The following is a 21,180-nucleotide window of genomic DNA, read 5'->3' on the forward strand; positions in this document are numbered from 1 at the left end:
TAACAACTCTTGCAGGAGGGAGTTCTCATCGTTCCATTCCAGAATTCTACACCATTACGTAACTTTTGGAGGCACTAGGTAATCTTCAAAACTATTTTCTTTCTTTAAATCAATTTCCTTCCCTATTTCTCCTGCTCGCTCTCCAGTCTCCCTACCTTGTTGAGGTCCTCGTGCAGTCCGTCCATTAGGAACAGCAGTAGCTCCTGGGAGTCCTGCTGTTCAAAGCCAGAGAACGATTCATTGATCTTCCCTATGGTGATCTTAAAGTCACGGGGGCTGATAAACTTATACAGGCCCGACCACAGAGCCTTCATGATCACACCAAACTCCTCCGCTACCTCGCCCCTATGACCCAGGATATTAGCCCTGTCGGGGGGGGAGAGGGGGGCAGAGAGAGAGAGAGAGAGAGAGAGAGGGTGGCAGAGAGAGAGAGAGAGAGAGAGAGAGAGGGGGGTGGCAGAGAGAGAGGGTGGCAGAGAGAGAGATCTTTTTAAATATAAAAAATGTTTAAGCAGACGCTTTTATCCAAAGCGACTTACAGTCATGTGTGCATACATTTTTACGTATGGGTGGTCCCGGGGATCGAACCCACTACCCTGGCGTTACAAGCACCATGCTCTACCAATTGAGCTACAGAGGACTTATCTTGGTAGTCATTTTTGTTGAAGTGGTATTAATACATTATCAATAGAACTACATTATCATCTGCCTGATCTGTTGATATCCTCCTGATAGTAGTTCTTGTTGAAGTAGTCAGCCATGGCCGGGTTGTTACATTATAATCACTACATTATCATTACTACATTATCATTACCACTACATTATCATTACCACTACATGACTGACCTGTTGATATCCTCCTGATAGTAGTTCTTGTTGAAGTAGTCGACCATGGCCGGGGTGTTGCAGAGACACTGCAGGATGGAGTTCATGTAGCAGGTGTTGCCTAGGTTACGCAGGCCGGTGAGCGACGCGCCCAGACCGCCGAACACAGGGTTCAGGTTACGGATCTTAGCCGCAGACGGACGGGCAATCTCCACCTTGGCATAGACGTTAGCAGTGGGGGGTCTGGGAGAGGTATGGCAGTGAGAAGTTAGAGACAGTACAGTCAAATACACCGTATTATAAAGCAGATAGCTAATGGGATTTAATCAACTTTCATCTGGAAATGTGAATTAAATACTTACGTGTTTCAAACATGTTAAATCAAGTTCTGTCATAATCCAATAGTATTTTTTTTTATCATATCCATGAATCCAAATTATCTAGATACATTTAAATGCAATTTAGTCCAAGGGTTGATTTTATCTGAGTGTAAATCCTAAAGTCACGTTTCCCCAGACTCAGATGAAGTGTAGTCCAGGGGTGTATTGATAGTCCAGGGGTGTATTGATTAGTCGGATTTCGTTGCAAAACATTTTGCTACGGAAACTGTTACTATTGGACAAATTCAGCTAGGTCCCTCCCCGTTTCGTTCCGTTTTTTTCTCTGTTGGCTTTCGTTTGGTTCCTAGAGTAAACGGTAAACGGTTTCCGTTGCGAAACATTTCGCAACAGACAAAACATTTTGCAACGGAATCCAACTAATGAATACACCCCAGGATTTAAAAACATTCTTAGTGGAGATTAGTGAAAAATAGCTTCTTAGTCCAGGACTAGGCATAATCTGAGTGAGTGAAACCTATATATTGACGAGGCCCATCCATGTGATGATGATGTCACCTACTTGGTCTCCCTGTTAAAGGTTGGGGCAGCAGTTATAGGGGCGGTAACCTTCTTTATCCCCTCCTCCCTCAGGTCCTGGGTGATGTCTGGAGAGGAGTAGGAGCGTTTCAGTTTGGACTGCTCCTGGTCGCGGTCCATGGTCTTGTCTGGCTCAGCGGGGCGGGGCTGCTTGTGTTTGGCCGTAGGTGGGGTGGAGGGGGGCGTCTGGGGCACGCTGACCTCAGGGGGGTAGAGGTGCACCCGGTTGGTTGGGGAATGGTAGTAACGGTAGGTACCGGTTACCGTGTCTAAGAACTGGTGGAAAGAGGATAGAGGGGAGTTTTTTATCCTTTCTCCAATTTTCTTTTTCCTCACAATGATGGTTGTGTGTGAAAACACTCTCCATTGTATTTGTGTGAAATGTAGTTATCCATTTACGCTGATAGAATATGTCCACTTCAATGCTTTCCCCTTGCTGGCTACTTAGCAGTTCTCTTTGAACATCAAGAAACGATGGGTTAAATAGTTTGATGTGTCAGTTTAATGTTCGTTTGTTTACCTTCATCCAGCCGACAGGCAGGCCTGGTACACGTCTACCCATCTCCTCACTCCTGGCTCTGGTCAGGAGCTCACGCTGTGGGACAACAGACACGTTACACACAACACATACATGTTACACACACACACACACATATTACATACACGTTACACACACAGCGTACAGCCAATGTAAGGAGAATTCTGCCCAGTCAAAGGGGGGGTAGCTAGCAGTAGTATTTCAATGCAGGGTTTTTCTGTTGCTTCACTAGAATGTTCTGGGCAGGCAATGGTAGAAGAACAAAAAAAATGAACTTGCAAACTCGGGGTCAAAACGTCCCAAGTGCCGTTTGTGTCCCACAATTTCCAAGCGGTCGTGAACATGCACTCTGGAATGCGGAAATAAAAATACCACTGAAGCTTTTTATAAAAACAACATCATGCCATGATGAGCAACACGTTGGGTTGTTTTGAGTGTTGATTATATACCTTGGGTATGTCATAGTCGTCAGCTGTTCTGTGGTTTAATATCCCAGTCTGACAGCTCCTCCTCTTTACAGCACTACTAAGCTTCATGGGGGAGGGGGCCTGGGGGTTGGGAGGGAGGGACACAACACAGCTCACATCATTTGACTATGCAGATTAGCTATATGGGTATCGGTGAGATTGAATTGGCTGTATATTAGGACAGTCGTTCTCCAACCTCTCCTCAGGAACCCCCAGACGTTTCACAAGTGTATTGTAGCCCTGAACTATCTCAGCTGATTCACCTAGTCAAGGGCTTGATGATCGATTCACCTAGTCAAGGGCTTGATGATCGATTCACCTAGTCAAGGGCTTGATGATTGATTCACCTAGTCAAGGGCTTGATGATTGATTCACCTAGTCAAGGGCTTGATGATTAGTTGACAAGTTGAATCAGGTGTGCTAGCTCTGGAATAGATCAAATACATGGAACGGCTGGGGGTCGCAGAGGAGAGTTTTGAGAGCCAATGTAGTAGGATATGGGTTGCACATGGGATGGGCTTATCAAATGTCCGCTGGTCATTGGGGACAGACGACTTATTAACTGGTGGCTAATGGATAGTATTAACTTCTGGATGGATGGATGGGGTTTATATTAAGAGATGGGTTGGATATGGGCTTATTGGTGTTGGGCTGGAAAGGTACAGTAGTGACTGGGAGAAAAGGTACAGTTAAGACTGGGAGAAATGGTTAGATGCTTTGGGAGAAATGGTTAGGCGCTTTTAACGCCAAGGTAGTGGGTTCGATCCCCGGGACCACCCATACACAAATAAATGTATGCACGCATGACTGTAAGTCGCTTTGGATAAAAGCGTCTGCTAAATGGCATATTATTATTATATTATATTATATGCTTAGCGGCTTATCCAGCATCACAGAAACACACAGACACACTGCCACAGACAGACAGACAGACTGCCACAGACAGACAGACAGACTGCCACAGACAGACTGCCAGACAGACTGCCACAGACAGACAGACACCCTGCCACAGACAGACTGTCAGACAGACTGCCACAGACAGAATGCCAGACAGACTGCCACAGACAGACAGACACACTGCCACAGACAGACTGCCAGACAGACTGCCACAGACAGACAGACACACTGCCACAGACAGACAGACACACTGCCACAGACAGACAGACACACTGCCACAGACAGACAGACAGACACACTGCCACAGACAGACAGACACACTGCCACAGACAGACTGCCAGACACACTGCCAGACAGACTGCCACAGACAGAATGCCAGACAGACTGCCACAGACAGAATGCCAGACAGACTGCCACAGACAGAATGCCAGACAGACTGCCACAGACAGAATGCCAGACAGACTGCCACAGACAGACTGCCAGACAGACTGCCACAGACAGACTGCCAGACAGACTGCCACAGACAGAATGCCAGACAGACTGCCACAGACAGAATGCCAGACAGACTGCCACAGACAGAATGCCAGACAGACAGACTGCCAGACAGACTGCCACAGACAGAATGCCAGACAGACTGCCACAGACAGACTGCCAGACAGACAGACACACTGCCACAGTGTACATCACTTGGGTCAAGCTTCCTGCCATCCAGGACCTCTATACCAGGCGGTGTCAGAGGAAGGCCCTAAAAATTGTCAAACACTCCAGCCACCCTAGTCATAGACTGTTCTCTCTGCTACCGCACGGCAAGCGGTACCGGAGTGCCAAGTCTAGGTCCAAAAGGCTTCTTAACAGCTTCTACACCCACGCCATAAGACTCCTGAACAGCTAATCATGGCTACCCAGACAATTTGCATTGTCCCCCCCACCCCCTCTTTTACACTGCTGCTACTCTGTTTATTATTTATGCATAGTCACTTTAACTCTACCCACATGTACATATTACCTCAATTACCTCGACAAACCGGTGCCCCCGCACATTGACTCTGTACCGGTAACTCCTGTATATAGCCTCCCTACTATTACTTTATTTTACTGCTGCTCTTTAATTATTTGCTATTTTTTATTTTTTACTTAACACTTTGTTTTTCTTTTCTTAAAAACCGCATTGTTGGTTAAGGGCTTGTAAGTAAGCATTTCACTGTAAGGTCTACACCTGTTGTATCCGGCGCATGTGGCAAATAAAATTTGATTTGATCTCCAAAAGTCCTTAAAGTTGGTGGAGTTGGTGCCTCTAGGGCAATTCAGGCAGATGTTAGAGGGCCTTTTAACTGAAGAATGTGGTGTTCTCAAACGATTGGGTTTTGCTTTTCGTGTTTGCTTTTATGTACAGTGCATTCGTAAAGTATTCAGACCCCTTGACTTTTTCCATTTTGTTACTTTACAGCCTTATTCTAAAATGGATTCAATTGTTTTTTTCCCCTCATCAATCTACACACAATGCCCCATAACGACAAAGCAAAAACAGGTTTTTGACATTTGTGCAAATTTCTTGGGTATGACGCTACACGCTTGGCACACCTGTATTTGGGGAGTTTCTCCCATTCTTCTCTGCAGATTCTCTCAAGCTCTGTCAGGTTGGATGGGGAGAGTTGCTGCACAGCTATTTTCAGAGATGTTCAATCGGGTTCAAGTCCGGGCTCTGGCTGGGCCACTCAAAGACATTCAGAGACTTGTCCCGAAGCCACTCCTGTGTTGTCTTGGCTGTGTGCTTGGGGTCGTTGTCCTGTTGGAAGGTGAACCTCCACCCCAGTCTGAGGTCCTGAGCGCTCTGGGGCAGGTTTTCATCAAGGATCTCTGTACTTTTCTCCGTCCATCTTTCCCTCGATCCTGACTAGTCTCCCAGTCCCTGCCCCTGAAAAATATCCCCACAGCATGATGCTGCCACCACCATGCTTCACCGTAAGGATGGTGCCAGGTTTCCAAAGAGTTCAATCTTGGTTTCATCAGACTAGAGAATCTTGTTTCTCATGGTCTGAGAGTCCTTTAGGTGCCTTTTGGCAAACTCCAAGCGGGCTGTCATGTGCCTTTTACTGAGGAGTTGTTTCCATCTGGCCACTACACCATAAAGGCCTGATTGGTGGAGTGCTGCAGAGATGGTTGTCCTTCTGGAAGGTTCTCCCTTCGCCACAGAGGAACTCTGGAGCTCTGTCAGAGTGGCCATTGGGTTCTTGGTCACCTCCCTGACCAAGGCCCTCCCCCGATTGCTCAGTTTGGCTGGGCGGCTAGCTCTACGAAGAGTCTTGGTGGTTCCAAACTTCTTCCATTTAAGAATGACGGAGGCCACTATGTTCTTGGGGACCTTCAATGCTGCAGAATTGTTTTTGGTACCCTTCCCCAGATCTGTGCCTCGACACAATCCTGTCTCGGAGCTCTACGGACAATTCCTTTCGACCTCATGGCTTGGTTAATGCTCTGACATGCACTGTCAACTGTGGGACCTTATATAGACATGTATGTGCCTTTCCAAATCATGTCCAATCGATTGAATTTACCACAGGTGGACTCCAAGTTGTAGAAACATCTCAAGGATGATCAATGGAAACAGGATGCACCTGAGCTCAATTTCGAGTCTCATAGCAAAGGGTCTGAATACTTCTATAAATAAGGTATTTCTAAAAACCTGTTTTCGGTTTGTCATTATGTGGTATTGTGTGTAGACTGATGAGGACTTTTTTTATTTAATCCATTTTAGAATAAGGCTGCAACATAACAAAATGGGAAAAGGTCAAGGGGTCTGAATACTTTCCGAATGCACTGTATAGTGTAATTGATGTGAATATAGTTGTGTATTGTGTATATGATGTGTATAGTGTAATTGATGTGTATATAGATGTGTATAGTGTATATGATGTGTATAGTGTAATTTATGTGTATATAGATGTGTATAGTGTAATTGATGTGTATAGTGTAATTGATGTTTATTGATTTGTTTGAAAGGTCGTCATTGTAAATAAGAATCTGTTCTTAATTGACTTACCTGTATTAATAAAGGTGACACTACCACAGACAGACAGACTAGATTCCCATTCTCCCAAAGTGTTCACTCCCCCTCATGGCTTTAAAAGGAATGGACTGGTGTGAGGGATATGGTGGAAACTCCCTCCTCCCATGCTTGCACCAATCCAATGCTTTGAAATGCTATGAGGGGGAGTGAACGACTTCTATGAGAAGGGTAGAGAATCGGAACGCAGCCACAGACAGAGAGGCAGACAGAGAGGCAGACAGAGAGGCAGACAGAGAGGCAGACAGAGAGGCAGACAGAGAGGCAGACAGAGAGGCAGACAGAGAGGCAGACAGAGAGGCAGACAGAGAGGCAGACAGAGAGGCAGACAGAGAGGCAGACAGAGAGGCAGACAGAGAGGCAGACAGAGAGCCAGACAGAGAGGCAGACAGAGAGGCAGACAGAGAGGCAGACAGAGAGGCAGACAGAGAGCCAGACAGAGAGGCAGACAGAGAGGCAGACAGAGAGCCAGACAGAGAGCCAGACAGAGAGCCAGACAGAGAGGCAGACAGAGAGGCAGACAGAGAGGCAGACAGAGACACTGACCTTAATCTCAGTGACGATATGGTTGGGAGCTGGCGAGTCCAGAGAAGCACTCTTTGTCGGCGTATCCTCCCTCTCCCCCTTCTTCTCTCGCTCCTCCCCAACCCCGTTCTCCTTCTCCTTCCTCCTCTTCTCCTCCTCCTCCTCATTTTCCTTCCCAGGCCTCTCCTGCTCTTCTTTCTCCTGGTTTTCCCGCCGTTCCCTCTCTCTCCACTCCTCCTCGGTGCTGCGTTCCTGTTTGCGTTGTTCCTGCTCTCTCCGGGCCTTCTCCATCAGAGCAGCCGTCTCCGTGTGGATCTGACTGCGTTCCTCGTCCGTCAGCGGGACCGAAGGGTCAAAGGCCGGTTTGACCGAGCGGTTGGGTTGGGGTCCAAACAGGCCATTCTGGGAGGAGGGGGGCAGGTCCCTTGGGAGGGCATCCAGGGGGGGTTTAGACCCGTCTGAAACCCTGACTGATGGCTTCTTGGTGCGGTCGATCTGGGGGAGAGAGGAAGACGAGGACGGGGAGGATTAAGCGTTTAATTCAACATTTGAAGAACAATAAATGGAAGTGTTGACAGTAACAGTCTTTCTTCACTATGACAACTAGGAAAAACCTAATTGTGGATTGCAGTCCTACCTTGTCCATAGACTGTTGACAGGGGAAGGAAACCAATGTAATTTAGGTCAACTATCCCTTTAATATATTTAAAGATAAATATTTATTGAATTAATTTTATTTTTTTATTTAACCTTTAACCAGGTAAGCCAGTTGAGAACAAGTTCTCATTTACAACTGTGACCTGGCCAAGATAAAGCAGTGCGATAAAAAACAACAACAACAACAACAACACAGAGGTACATGATAAAACAAACAAATACATGACCTCATGCAGTTACCTGTGGGATGTGCTTGGCTGTCCCTCCAGGCTGGCTGGTTGTGCCTGGTCCTGATCCAGGGCCCTTCTTGCTGTGGCCCACTCCAGGCTGAGTGGGCCCTGTGCGGGGTGAGTCTGTGGCGTCAGCCTCCATCCCTGTGGAGGGGGTCTCAGGGTGGGAGTGGGCCAGGTCCTCCGGGGGGGCACCGTTCACCTGTACGCTACCCAGGGAGGCAGGGGGAACCTGGGGTTCAGGGTCCGGCTCGGGGGGAGGGGGGGATGGAGGTTTGGGCTCCTCCAGTGACGGGTAGCTGAAGTTCACTGCTCAACAGAAAACATGAACTGGTAATGTTACAATAACTATTACATTAACTACTACTGAGGTTACGGTTTAGCTCTCAAACCGAGTCCAATGGAGGACTACAAACCTACCCTGGGTTCATTTACACAAGGAGAAAAATGAGATCTCAAAGTTAAACACAACGCTAACACGGAGCAGAGCTAACCGACACCCTGTGGGATCAATTCCATCAAACCCCCACTGCACCATGCTGAAGTAGCATATCAACTTCAAGGAAAGATTCACTCATTTTGAATGTTATATCCTATTTGTGCATCTCTGAGCGATGTTCTATCGATTGCTGGGGTCATGTTTTCATGTGTATCTGAGCTATTCACCGTTCAAGCAGGCAGCGTCATACCAGCTGTATTTCTGCCTGCTTGAACGGTGAATAGTTCAGAAATGAAATAAAATAATGTGTTTTGGGCACTGTGATGTGTTTGGGGTACAGACAGAAATGTGTGACTGTGGTACTCTGTGGGAGGGGGTTGTAGTTGTGTGTTCGGGGGGTTAGGGTTAGGGTGAGGGTTAAGGTGAGGGTTAAGGTTAGGGTAAGGGTTAAGGTTAGGGTGAGGGTTAAGGTTAAGGTTAGGGTAAGGGTTAAGGGGTACTTACACTGTGGGAGGGGGTTGTAGTTGTGTGTTCGGGGGGTTAGGGTAAGGGTTAAGGTTAGGGTGAGGGTTAAGGTTAGGGTAAGGGTTAAGGTTAGGGTGAGGGTTAGGGTTAGGGTTAAGGGGTACTTACACTGTGGGAGGGTGTTGTAGTTGTGTGTTCGGGGGGTTAGGGTGAGGGTTAAGGTTAGGATGAGGGTTAAGGTTAAGGGGTACTTACACTGTGGGAGGGTGTTGTAGTTGTGTGTTCGGGGGGTTAGGGTGAGGGTTAAGGTTAGGATGAGGGTTAAGGTTAGGGTGAGGGTTAAGGTTAAGTATAGGTTAGGGTTAAGGGGTACCTACTCTGTGGGAGGGGGTTGTAGTTGTGTGTTCGGGGGGTTGGGGTGAGGGTTAAGGTTAGGGTGAGGGTTAAGGTTAGGGTGAGGGTTAAGGTTAGGGTTAAGGGGTACTTACACTGTGGGAGGGGGTTGTAGTTGTGTGTTCGGGGGGTTAGGGTGAGGGTTAAGGTTAGGATGAGGGTTAAGGTTAAGGGGTACTTACACTGTGGGAGGGTGTTGTAGTTGTGGGTTCGGGGGGTTAGGGTGAGGGTTAGGGTGAGGGTTAAGGTGAGGGTTAGGGTTAGGGTTAGGGTTAAGGGGTACTTACACTGTGGGAGGGTGTTGTAGTTGTGTGTTCGGGGGGTTAGGGTGAGGGTTAAGGTTAGGGTGAGGGTTAAGGTGAGGGTTAAGGTTAGGGTGAGGGTTAGGGTTAAGGGGTACTTACACTGTGGGAGGGTGTTGTAGTTGTGTGTTCGGGGGGTTAGGGTGAGGGTTAGGGTGAGGGTTAAGGTGAGGGTTAGGGTTAGGGTTAAGGGGTACTTACACTGTGGGAGGGTGTTGTAGTTGTGTGTTCGGGGGGTTAGGGTGAGGGTTAGGGTGAGGGTTAAGGTGAGGGTTAAGGTTAGGGTGAGGGTTAGGGTTAAGGGGTACTTACACTGTGGGAGGGTGTTGTAGTTGTGGGTTCGGGGGGTTAGGGTGAGGGTTAGGGTGAGGGTTAAGGTTAGGGTGAGGGTTAGGGTTAAGGGGTACTTACACTGTGGGAGGGTGTTGTAGTTGTGTGTTCAGGGGGTTAGGGTGAGGGTTAAGGTTAGGGTGAGGGTTAAGGTTAAGGGGTACTTACACTGTGGGAGGGTGTTGTAGTTGTGTGTTCAGGGGGTTAGGGTGAGGGTTAAGGTTAGGATGAGGGTTAAGGTTAGGGTGAGGGTTAAGGTTAGGATGAGGGTTAAGGTTAGGGTGAGGGTTAAGGTGAGGGTTAAGGTTAGGGTGAGGGTTAAGGTTAGGGTGAGGGTTAAGGTGAGGGTTAAGGTTAAGTATAGGTTAGGGTTAAGGGGTACTTACACTGTGGGAGGGTGTTGTAGTTGTGTGTTCAGGGGGTTAGGGTGAGGGTTAAGGTTAGGGTGAGGGTTAAGGTTAAGGGGTACTTACACTGTGGGAGGGTGTTGTAGTTGTGTGTTCAGGGGGTTAGGGTGAGGGTTAAGGTTAGGATGAGGGTTAAGGTTAGGGTGAGGGTTAAGGTTAGGATGAGGGTTAAGGTTAGGGTGAGGGTTAGGGTGAGGGTTAAGGTTAGGGTGAGGGTTAAGGTTAAGGGGTACTTACACTGTGGGAGGGTGTTGTAGTTGTGGGTTCGGGGGGTTAGGGTGAGGGTTAGGGTGAGGGTTAAGGTGAGGGTTAAGGTGAGGGTTAGGGTTAAGGGGTACTTACACTGTGGGAGGGTGTTGTAGTTGTGTGTTCGGGGGGTTAGGGTGAGGGTTAGGGTGAGGGTGAGGGTTAGGGTTAGGGTTAGGGTTAAGGGGTACTTACACTGTGGGAGGGTGTTGTAGTTGTGTGTTCGGGGGGTTAGGGTGAGGGTTAGGGTGAGGGTTAAGGTGAGGGTTAAGGTTAGGGTGAGGGTTAGGGTTAGGGGGTACTTACACTGTGGGAGGGTGTTGTAGTTGTGTGTTCGGGGGGTTAGGGTGAGGGTTAGGGTGAGGGTTAAGGTGAGGGTTAAGGTTAGGGTGAGGGTTAGGGTTAAGGGGTACTTACACTGTGGGAGGGTGTTGTAGTTGTGTGTTCAGGGGGTTAGGGTGAGGGTTAAGGTTAGGGTGAGGGTTAAGGTTAAGGGGTACTTACACTGTGGGAGGGTGTTGTAGTTGTGTGTTCAGGGGGTTAGGGTGAGGGTTAAGGTTAGGATGAGGGTTAAGGTTAGGGTGAGGGTTAAGGTTAGGATGAGGGTTAAGGTTAGGGTGAGGGTTAGGGTGAGGGTTAAGGTTAGGGTGAGGGTTAAGGTTAAGGGGTACTTACACTGTGGGAGGGTGTTGTAGTTGTGTGTTCGGGGCGGTCTGACTTTGGCGTTGGATGTGTACATCGGGTAGAAGAGGAGCCAGCTCTCATAGCCTCCCTCCAGGACCATGGGCTCACTACGCAGGATAGTGGCACTGTCCCACTGTGGAGCACACAGTACCTCAATGGATAACACACTGACTGAGGAAACACACATTACCTCAATGGATAACACACTGACTGAGGAAACACACATTACCTCAATGGAAAACACACTGACTGAGGAAACACACATTACCTCAATGGAAAACACACTGACTGAGGAAACACACATTACCTCAATGGATAACACACTGACTGAGGAAACACACATTACCTCAATGGATAACACACTGACTGAGGAAACACACATTACCTCAATGGATAACACACTGACTGAGGAAACACACATTACCTCAATGGAAAACACACCGACTGAGGAAACATCGCAGGGAACACACATTCCTATGTTATTTACCTTGTAGAGAGCATCTTTGAGGCTTTGTAAGGTGGTTCCCAGTTTGAGGTCAGTGACAGAGCTGAACCAGTCCAGCAGGATGATGTAATCTACAAACCCCCGTCTCTTCCACGTCTCTCTGGATGCATCAGGTAGATTGGCCTCTATCTGGTTCACTGTGATGCTGTGGGAACAGAATAACAACATGTTAGCCTTTAGCAGGGGTTCACAACACACAGCCCGCTGGCTGAATGGCCCCAGAGAAGACAGCTTGTAGCCCCGATATACAAGGTCAGAGTGGAGACCTGGATCAACCATACATGTAACAACCCTCCCCCCAACTCCCTCCATCCATCCATCGCTCCTTCCGTACCCAGGGTTGATAGCCTCCTCTGGGACACTGATGACAGTCTGTGTGGGGACCTGGATCTGTGAGTCCTGGAAGTCTTGGAGGCAGCGAGCGTCCATCACAATGACCGTAATGGCCTGGTCCTTCATCATCTTGAACAACCCCTCTGCTGTGATCCCTCCAGCTGGCACTGCAGCTAGGGAGGGAGGGAGAGAGGTAGGGAGAGAGAGAGGGATGGAGAGATGGAGGGAGGGAGGGAGGGAGGACAGTACGGTGGTAGGGAGAGGGAGAGAGGGATGGAGAGAGGGAGAGAGGGAGAGAGGGAGAGAGGGAGAGAGGGAGAGAGGGAGGGAGGGAGGGAGGGAGGGAGGGAGGGAGGGAGGAGGGAGGGAGGGAGGGAGGGAGGGAGGGAGGGAGGGAGGGAGCGAGGTAGGGAGAGAGAGAGGGATGGAGAGATGGAGACATGGAGGGAGGGAGGGAGGACAGTACGGTGGTAGGGAGAGAGGGAGAAATATGGAGAAATCAATAAACATCAGCACCAATCTGCTGTGTAAAACAACTTATACGCATGTCAAAACTTCATATTACTTCAAATTCTCACAGCGCAAAAACAACTTTTTAAAAAGCCTAGTTTTTCAGTCAGTTTACTGGTCACCATCTTTACCTTTTGAAGGTCCATTTTTCAACTCCTTCTGCTCCTTCACCTGGGACACAGAACATTACAACTGAGATCACAGCGTCTTAAAATACCACCTCTCAACCACAATAACTGGTGCTGGCAGGGGTGGTGTAAACGTTCACCTCAATAACACACACAACAGAAACATGCTTCACCAGGCTTTCACTAAACTGGGATCTGTTAAGGCGTCTTTCAGTTGTGACATCTAAAATGTATTTATATTCAACAGCTGAGCACATTACTGGAGTTAATTCAAGCTGATTACAATCTATTTAATACAGTGTAATAAACATTAACCTTTGGATCCAAACATTGTTTTTAAAAGGAATAAATTGATCCACTTTCATCTGTGTCATCCGCACAGGAAAAGCACTCACACACACACACACACACACACGTGTGAACATACTCATTTCAGGTACGTGGGAATTATGAGATCATGAATTAACAGAAAAGATCAACCAGGACACCGCGTTTCCCAGTACCACTTGCTTCTGTATCGGCCTCTCAGCCTTGGGTCAGAAGCTTTTCTGTCCTCGTCATCATTCATCATTCAGGCACCTACCTTCTTGTTCTCTTTCCCTCCTTTTGGAGACGCCCGCCCTCCTCCTTTCTCCGTCCTGTCCTCCCTCCTTTTCCTCTCCTCTTGTCTCTCTTTCTCCTCAAGTTTTTTGCGAACCTCGACTTCCTCGTACCTTAACACACACACACACACACACAGGAAAACAGAAACCGTGACCCGTAGAAACATTAGGCTTGACGGAGAGATTCTATAGCTTCAAAATCAACGTATCTCCGTCTTCGGCAAAAGTCAAATGGTCTTCTTCAACCATTCATGGGGTATTGAAGTTCAGCTAAAAACCTATGCCATCAGAATACCAGTTGATTTAGGTGACATTCAGTTACAAAGTGCACAAAGTGAATGTAATGTCTGTGAATGAATGACATCAACACAGAGGTCAGGGCACCAACCTGAGCTTAAGGCTTTCAGAGAGCTTCTCGGCTTCTTCTATGGCTTTTTTAAAGCTGGTGGGCCCCAGCATGGACAGGAAAAACTCCTTGGACAACAGAGAGAAAAGGTGCTTTCGATGGCAGCATTCTCAAGAACAACAGAAGCAGGCTAGCCTAAAATCAATACATCGTGTCATTGCCAAACAGAATGAAATTTCACAAGTCAGTGAAATCAAGTACATTTACTTATTGATCGTTAACGTGTCACTTGCAACATCCACCTCAACTAAGAGAGTACAATTCTATCACCCGTCGGAAAATCAATAGTCAGTGCAGTAAGTTTATTCTTTGTATGGTTTGAACCCTCACTATGGCCAGTATCATAACAGTCCCGTGTGGGAGTGTTGCGCATAACTAGTTCTGCAGTCTCCTTAGCACACATAGCCCATGTCGGCACGGGGTCGAATCCCTCCTCACCCACTACTCCCTGTTCTCCCCTCCACCTGCTGTGTCCCCCATTACATTCCTACTGTCTGAAAAATCATTAAATACGTGGGGAGATCGGAGCTCCCAGTCTCCTTTAAAATACATTGCATGGCTTGAACCCTCTCGGTGGTCTGAGTAGCAACACATGGGTGGTGTTCACTAGGCGCCAAATGGAAGAACAGGGAGGGTCTAACCTGAACGTGTCTAATAAGAAAGGCTTGTATTGGTTTAGCTACATCTTGGTGCGGTGTGCGCTAATGGGCCATGGTTGGTACCTGTTGCTGCTTGAAGTCGGGCCTCTTCTTGATGAGATCATAGACTGTCAGGTATTTCATGTAGAGAACGTAGGACTTCTCCTCGTCTCCGTCCAGACGACACTCCTCCGCAGCCTTGAAAATCTTACAGGCACTCTGGACATAGCTGCAACACAGAATAGAACATCTCACAGGCACTCTGTACATAGTAGCTCAGCTGGTAGAGCACGGCGCTTGTAACGCCAAGGTAGTGGGTTCGATCCCCGGGACCACCCATACACAAAAAAATGTATGCACGCATGACTGTAAGTCGCTTTGGATAAAAAGCGTCTGCTAAATGGCATATTATTATTATTATTTATTATTACATAGCTGCAACACAGAATATCACATCTCACAGGCCCTCTGGACATAGCTGCAACACAGAATAGAACATCTTACATACACTCTTGGACATAGCTGTAACACAGAATAGAACATCTTACATACACTCTTGGACATAGCTGCAACACAGAATAGAACATCTCACAGACACTCTTGGACATAGCTGCAACACAGAATAGAACATCTTACATACACTCTTGGACATAGCTGCAACACAGAATAGAACATCTTACATACACTCTTGGACATAGCTGCAACACAGAATAGAACATCTTACATACACTCTTGGACATAGCTGCAACACAGAATAGAACATCTTACAGGCACTCTGGACATAGCTGCAACACAGAATAGAACATCTTACATACACTCTTGGACATAGCTGCAACACAGAATAGAACATCTTACATACACTCTTGGACATAGCTGCAACACAGAATAGAACATCTTACATACACTCTTGGACATAGCTGCAACACAGAATATAACATCTTACAGGCCCTCTGGACATAGCTTCAACACAGAATATAACATCTTACATACACTCTTGGACATAGCTGCAACACAGAATAGAACATCTCACAGGCCCTCTGGACATAGCTGCAACACAGAATAGAACATCTTACATACACTCTTGGACATAGCTGCAACACAGAATAGAACATCTTACAGGCACTCTGGACATAGCTGCAACACAGAATATAACATCTTACATACACTCTTGGACATAGCTGCAACACAGAATAGAACATCTTACATACACTCTTGGACTTAGCTGCAACACAGAATAGAACATCTTACATACACTCTTGGACATAGCTGCAACACAGAATAGAACATCTCACAGGCCCTCTGGACATAGCTGCAACACAGAATAGAACATCTTACATACACTCTTGGACATAGCTGCAACACAGAATAGAACATCTTACATACACTCTTGGACATAGCTGCAACACAGAATAGAACATCTTACATACACTCTTGGACATAGCTGCAACACAGAATAGAACATCTTACATACACTCTTGGACATAGCTGCAACACAGAATAGAACATCTTACATACACTCTTGGACATAGCTGCAACACAGAATAGAACATCTTACATACACTCTTGGACATAGCTGTAACACAGAATAGAACATCTTACATACACTCTTGGACATAGCTGCAACACAGAATAGAACATCTTACAGGCCCTCTGGACATAGCTGCAACACAGAATAGAACATCTTACATACACTCTTGGACATAGCTGTAACACAGAATAGAACATCTTACATACACTCTTGGACATAGCTGCAACACAGAATAGAACGAGTTAGGGAAACCCTTATTTAGACCACCAGTTTTCAGGTCATTATTTTAAAACAAAACTGCCATTTGAATGACATCCATGTCAGAACAATAGCCTACCTCCTGGTGTTGATTTTGTCAGGCTTGACTTCAGCTTTCTTGTTGAGGTCCCCCAGATTAGTAGAGAGGTACAAGCCCTTCACCCCACTGGACACTGCAGGCATCTTCAATGGTGGGTTATATATCAAAAGATCACCAGCACTGTACAACGTTCACATATTCCAGTCCTCACATCTCTGGAAAGACAAAAACATTAAATCAAATAGCTTTTATTATTATTATTACTAACCCCTTGCCTACCCCAGTCGTAGACGCCAACTACCTTTCGCTCCTATTGATGAAGAGCCCAGACGTTCGGTCTGAACGGTAACATGCATCGCTTGTGGTACACTTTTGGAAACTTAAGGAACATATATTTTTCATATCAGTGGAAAAAATATATTTTAAAAAAACAAAAAAGGTTAAATTAGTACACACTTTTAAAGAGTTTGGGTTCCCACACGGCCATTTCTCCATGTTACAGCGCATGTTTCCAGAAGACAGAGGCGACCACCTGTGATAATTACCTATCTAGCATGCTCAGAACCTGTGTAACCTGTGTATGATGGAAGAACGCCACCAGAAACACGTTGTAACTGAAAAATACTGTTGGTTGCAACTGTGATGAACCTGGTGGTCCTGGGCTGGGTTTCTACTAAACTAACATATGGATTTTTTTTTAAAGATGGTCATGCCAAGGATCATTTAGCTATTTGATTTTGAACTAGTGACGACCCTTAGACAGCTGACTCCTGATTCACGGGGCGGCAGGTAGCTTAGTGGTTAAGAGCGTTGTGCCATTTACCGAAAGGTTGCTGGTTCTAATCCCCGAGCCGACTAGGTGAAGAATCTGTCGATGTGCCCTTGAGCAAGGCACTTAACCCTAATTGCTTCTGTAAGTCGCTCTGGATAAGAGCGTCTGCTAAATGACTAAAATGTAAAAAAAAATGTAAATGTAAATTTCAGGACCCCTGTAAGTACCCCAAAAATGATTTGATGAAACATTGAATTTGGCCTTACTGCTGTTAGCCCATAGAAACACATTGAATAACAGATTCATCAATGGCAAAACAGATATTCGAAAAATCATCAAATGGAAGTATGTTGTTTTGAAATGTACGCGTTTCGATGGTGGAGTCATATGTGTGTAGCCCAAACTGTTTCGGACGCTACAGACAGAAGTTGGCAGATCAGCGGTACCGACTTCAGATGAGTCCCATTACTCTTGTGGGGGTCATAGAGCAAAACGGATTAGTTAGTCATATTATACTGAACAAACAAATAAATGCAACATGTAAAGTGTTGGTCCCATGTTACATGAGCTGAAATAAAAGATCCCAGAAATGTTCCATACACACAAAAAGCTTTTTCTCTAAAATGTTGTGCACAAATTTGTTTACATCCCTATTGGTGAACATTTCTCCTTTGCCAAGATAATCCATCCACCTGACAGGTGTGGATTATCAAGAAGCTGATTAAACAGCATGATCATTACACAGGTGCACCTTGCGCTGGGGACAATAAAAGGCCACTAAAATGTGCAGTTTTGAGGGAGTGTGCAATTGGCATGCTGACTGCAGGAATGTCCACCAGACCTGTTGCCAGAGAATTTATAAATCCTCCATATCTACAGAAATAAGACTGATCCTGCTTATTGTATTTTGTTTGTTTTTCTACCCCCTTTTTCTCCCCAATTTCGATCTTGTCTCATCGCTGCAACTCCCCCAACGGGCTCGGGGGGCGAAGGTCGAGTCATGCGTCCTCCGAAACATGACTCACCAAACCGCGCTTCTTAACACCCGCCCCGCTTAACCCGGAAGCCAGCCGCACCAATGTGTCGAAGGTAACACCGTTCAACTGATGAACAACGAGTTGCTAGAGCACGATGAGCCAAGTAAAGCCCCCCCCAGCCAATGAGAATGAGACTGTTTTTAGTCTTTGCTGTAACAAAGGCTTTACAAAAAACATTACAACAGACTCTCTGGTATGCTTATAATTGATTTAGTGTTGTTTACATGGTTCCAAACGGTCAGAAATTATTGTAATATAACAGCACCTGTTTGGTCCACATAATATGCAGCAGCGCTCCTTGCCTTCTTTTTCTTGATCTCCAGTATTTTCCACAACTAGTCACATTTATTCCACACATCTGACCTCCCCTTTACCTCCTGAGCAACCAGTAAACATTACCCTGTTTCCAGTTTACTTGTCATGTCCTCTGCATCAATTTTACTGTCACATGTGTTCGGAGTTTGTTATAACCAATTTATTGATGTGATTATGATATGCTATAGGTCAGGCCCTATTGATCACGTGCATGCGATGCATACATGTGTCATGTAAAGAGAGCAAGGGTTGAGGTAACAGAACTTTTCAGTCAGAAATGGCTGTCATTATGTTTCAGCTTCAGCAACATGGACAGCGTGATAAACACTGTTTAAGTTATGTAGTGGTCAATGCAGCATGGAGAGAGAAACAGGCAATGGGTGCTAGTCACACAGTCACTCGCTGTCTTTTTTTTTTAACACAGCAAGTCTGAGCACAATCAAATCAATTGCGGTCGGACTCCCTCTAGTCATTTGTGTGTCTTAATTATTTCATCAAACAGTGCGCTTAAAGCATCAGACAAGCTCAGTGCATATGGTTGATTTGATTAGAACACATAGGATGTGTCTATATATGGAAAAATACGTCGTAAAATGTAGACCAACCGATTGGTTGAAAGAACAGACGACTCTCGGTCGACCAAGTTTTTTTTATATGTCGGGGACAGCCCTAATGATAATGCATGGCCCCATGTCGCAAGGATCTCTACACAATTCCTGGAAGCTGAAAATGTCCCAGTTATTCCATGACCTGCATACTCACCAGACATGTTACTCATTGAGCATGTTTGGGATGCTCTGGATCGACGTGTACGACAGCATGTTCCAGTTTCCGCCCATACACAACAACTTCGCACAGCCATTGAAGAGGAATGGGACAACATTCCACAGGCCACAATAAACAGCCTGATCAAATCTATGCAAAGGAGATGTGTTGTGCTGCATGAGGCAAATGGTGGTCAGACCAGATACTGACTGGTTTTCTGATTCACGCCCCTACCTTTTTTTGTTTTTAAAGGTATCTGACACCAACAGATGCATATCTATATTCCCAGTCATGTGAAATCCATAGATTAGGGCCTAATGAATTTATTTTAATTGACTGATTTCCTTATATGAACTGTAACTCAGTAAAAAACGTTGACGTTTTTGTTTTTGTTTTTGTTAGTAAGCAGTTGTAAGCGAATGGCCAAGCAAAGTACTGTATTGTGATTCGTATCCCTGCTGGTCAATTTCCAGTGTACTCGTGATTATCTTTGGCAGTTCCGCTGGAGTAATCCATCCGAGCAAGATGTAAACATGAACTGCGAATTTAGCAAGGCTTTCAAAAACGAAACCACAGATAATATGTTTGACGAAATTGTACATATAATATATGTGACATTGGACTCGCTACTAGCTAGCACGTTCGCAAAACTGTAAATTAACAAGCCAGGTAGCTTTCCATACACACAAAAAGCTTATTTCTCTCAAATGTTTACCCAGGAAGTCCAGTAGCTAGCCTACCCCCCGTTTGTCAAGTTAGTTTGTTAGCAGGATAGCTAGCTTGTTAGCTAAGCTATGCTAGCTTTCACTGTAGTTGTTTATTCAAACAGGCTCCGTCAGCTCAAGGATGTTTAGCTATGTAACGACAGAGAAATTATAACCGTAAATATAACGGCGAATAACCTCCGACAGTTATTGCAATGATGAGATAGCAAGTGAATACGTTTGAAAGGAGGAAATAATACAACTTACCATAACGTTGCACTGTTGTCTTGTTCAGCTTTTTCTAGACAGTGTTTTCCGCCAGTTACCACAGCCACAAAGTCAAAATTGGCTATATCGTAAAAGTTTATGAAAACAAAAATGTGCTTTTGGGGCTTGATTATAGATTAGTGTTAGGCGTAGGGTTAGCAGTGTGGTTATGGTTACGGTTAGGTTTACAATCACATTTTAAGAAGATACATTTTAGAAACAGGCGGGGTTTATGACTTTGTGGCTGTGGTAACTAGTGACGACCCCTAGACAGCTGACTCCTGATTCACGGAAGAACTCAAGGGGGCGTATTTGTTCAAAACGGCCAAGCTTTATCAACGATTAAAATACAACACTGCTAGAAAACACCAAACATTTGCTACGTGAGGCTTATTTGATCGAATAGAAGTTTCGTAATGGTTAAGTTGTTATGAATGCACTGATGTAAGTGGACGCGGCATTTCGGCCACTTTGTTATTAAAAAAAACAAGCATAACTCTTTCTATCCGAGTTATGCTTGTTTTCTTAAGAGATAGATAGCGCTTTCTGGTGGCAGGTCTAGTGTAAAAATACACCCCCCCCCCCACACTGTCTGCAGCCATTCTACGAGAGATGTAGGGTGATTTATTTTGCCCCACTGGATGTGGAAGTTGGATTTCTTTCGGTTGTAAAAAAAAATGCTTCCACTTCCCCCGGTTGCTAGATCATTCTTGTGATTTCCTGTTTACAGGTTTTCAAAACTACGAACAAGTGCTAAGGCGCTAGCTATGTCTTTGTATAATGATTTTGCAGTTGAATTTATACCTCTTAAGACTAAAGCTCCCGATTTACTGGTAATTACGGATAAAGTGTTTATATGACATGATTTCCCACCGTTTTATAAGTCAGAACACAAAAAAAGGAGGAATATATAATATAGTCATGCGTGACTCCCAACAAAATAAAATGGTGGCTGGGATCTTGGTTGAACAAGAGGGAGAAATCTC

The 21,180-nt window shown here is 45.8% G+C and overlaps 1 protein-coding gene across 4 annotated transcripts in view; it reads right to left on the reverse strand.

The window, feature by feature from the left end:
- Positions 1-20,412, reverse strand: part of usp8 (ubiquitin specific peptidase 8) — a 31,917-nt gene extending 11,505 nt beyond the window's left edge. For 2 of the 4 annotated variants that reach the window (XM_041857622.2, XM_045205716.1), the window contains exons 1-16: positions 20,195-20,410; positions 16,374-16,549; positions 14,593-14,737; positions 13,853-13,938; positions 13,446-13,575; positions 12,866-12,905; positions 12,226-12,397; positions 11,874-12,036; positions 11,378-11,519; positions 8,131-8,429; positions 7,255-7,728; positions 2,730-2,828; positions 2,263-2,337; positions 1,726-2,018; positions 847-1,068; positions 156-366 (exon numbers count right to left, since the gene is read on the reverse strand). In XM_041857622.2, coding sequence (XP_041713556.2) covers positions 156-366; positions 847-1,068; positions 1,726-2,018; positions 2,263-2,337; positions 2,730-2,828; positions 7,255-7,728; positions 8,131-8,429; positions 11,378-11,519; positions 11,874-12,036; positions 12,226-12,397; positions 12,866-12,905; positions 13,446-13,575; positions 13,853-13,938; positions 14,593-14,737; positions 16,374-16,477 — 2,655 coding nt within the window. In that variant the 5' untranslated portion in view covers positions 16,478-16,549; positions 20,195-20,410. Of the gene's footprint in view, positions 1-155; positions 367-846; positions 1,069-1,725; positions 2,019-2,262; positions 2,338-2,729; positions 2,829-7,254; positions 7,729-8,130; positions 8,430-11,377; positions 11,520-11,873; positions 12,037-12,225; positions 12,398-12,865; positions 12,906-13,445; positions 13,576-13,852; positions 13,939-14,592; positions 14,738-16,373; positions 16,550-20,194 lie in introns of all 4 variants that reach the window. The other 2 variants (XM_045205719.1, XM_045205718.1) reach the window with 2 other exon arrangements.
- Between the last annotated feature and the right edge of the window lie 768 nt (positions 20,413-21,180).

This window comes from Coregonus clupeaformis, chromosome 20 (assembly GCF_020615455.1).
Source record: "Coregonus clupeaformis isolate EN_2021a chromosome 20, ASM2061545v1, whole genome shotgun sequence".
Taxonomy (NCBI): domain Eukaryota; kingdom Metazoa; phylum Chordata; class Actinopteri; order Salmoniformes; family Salmonidae; genus Coregonus; species Coregonus clupeaformis.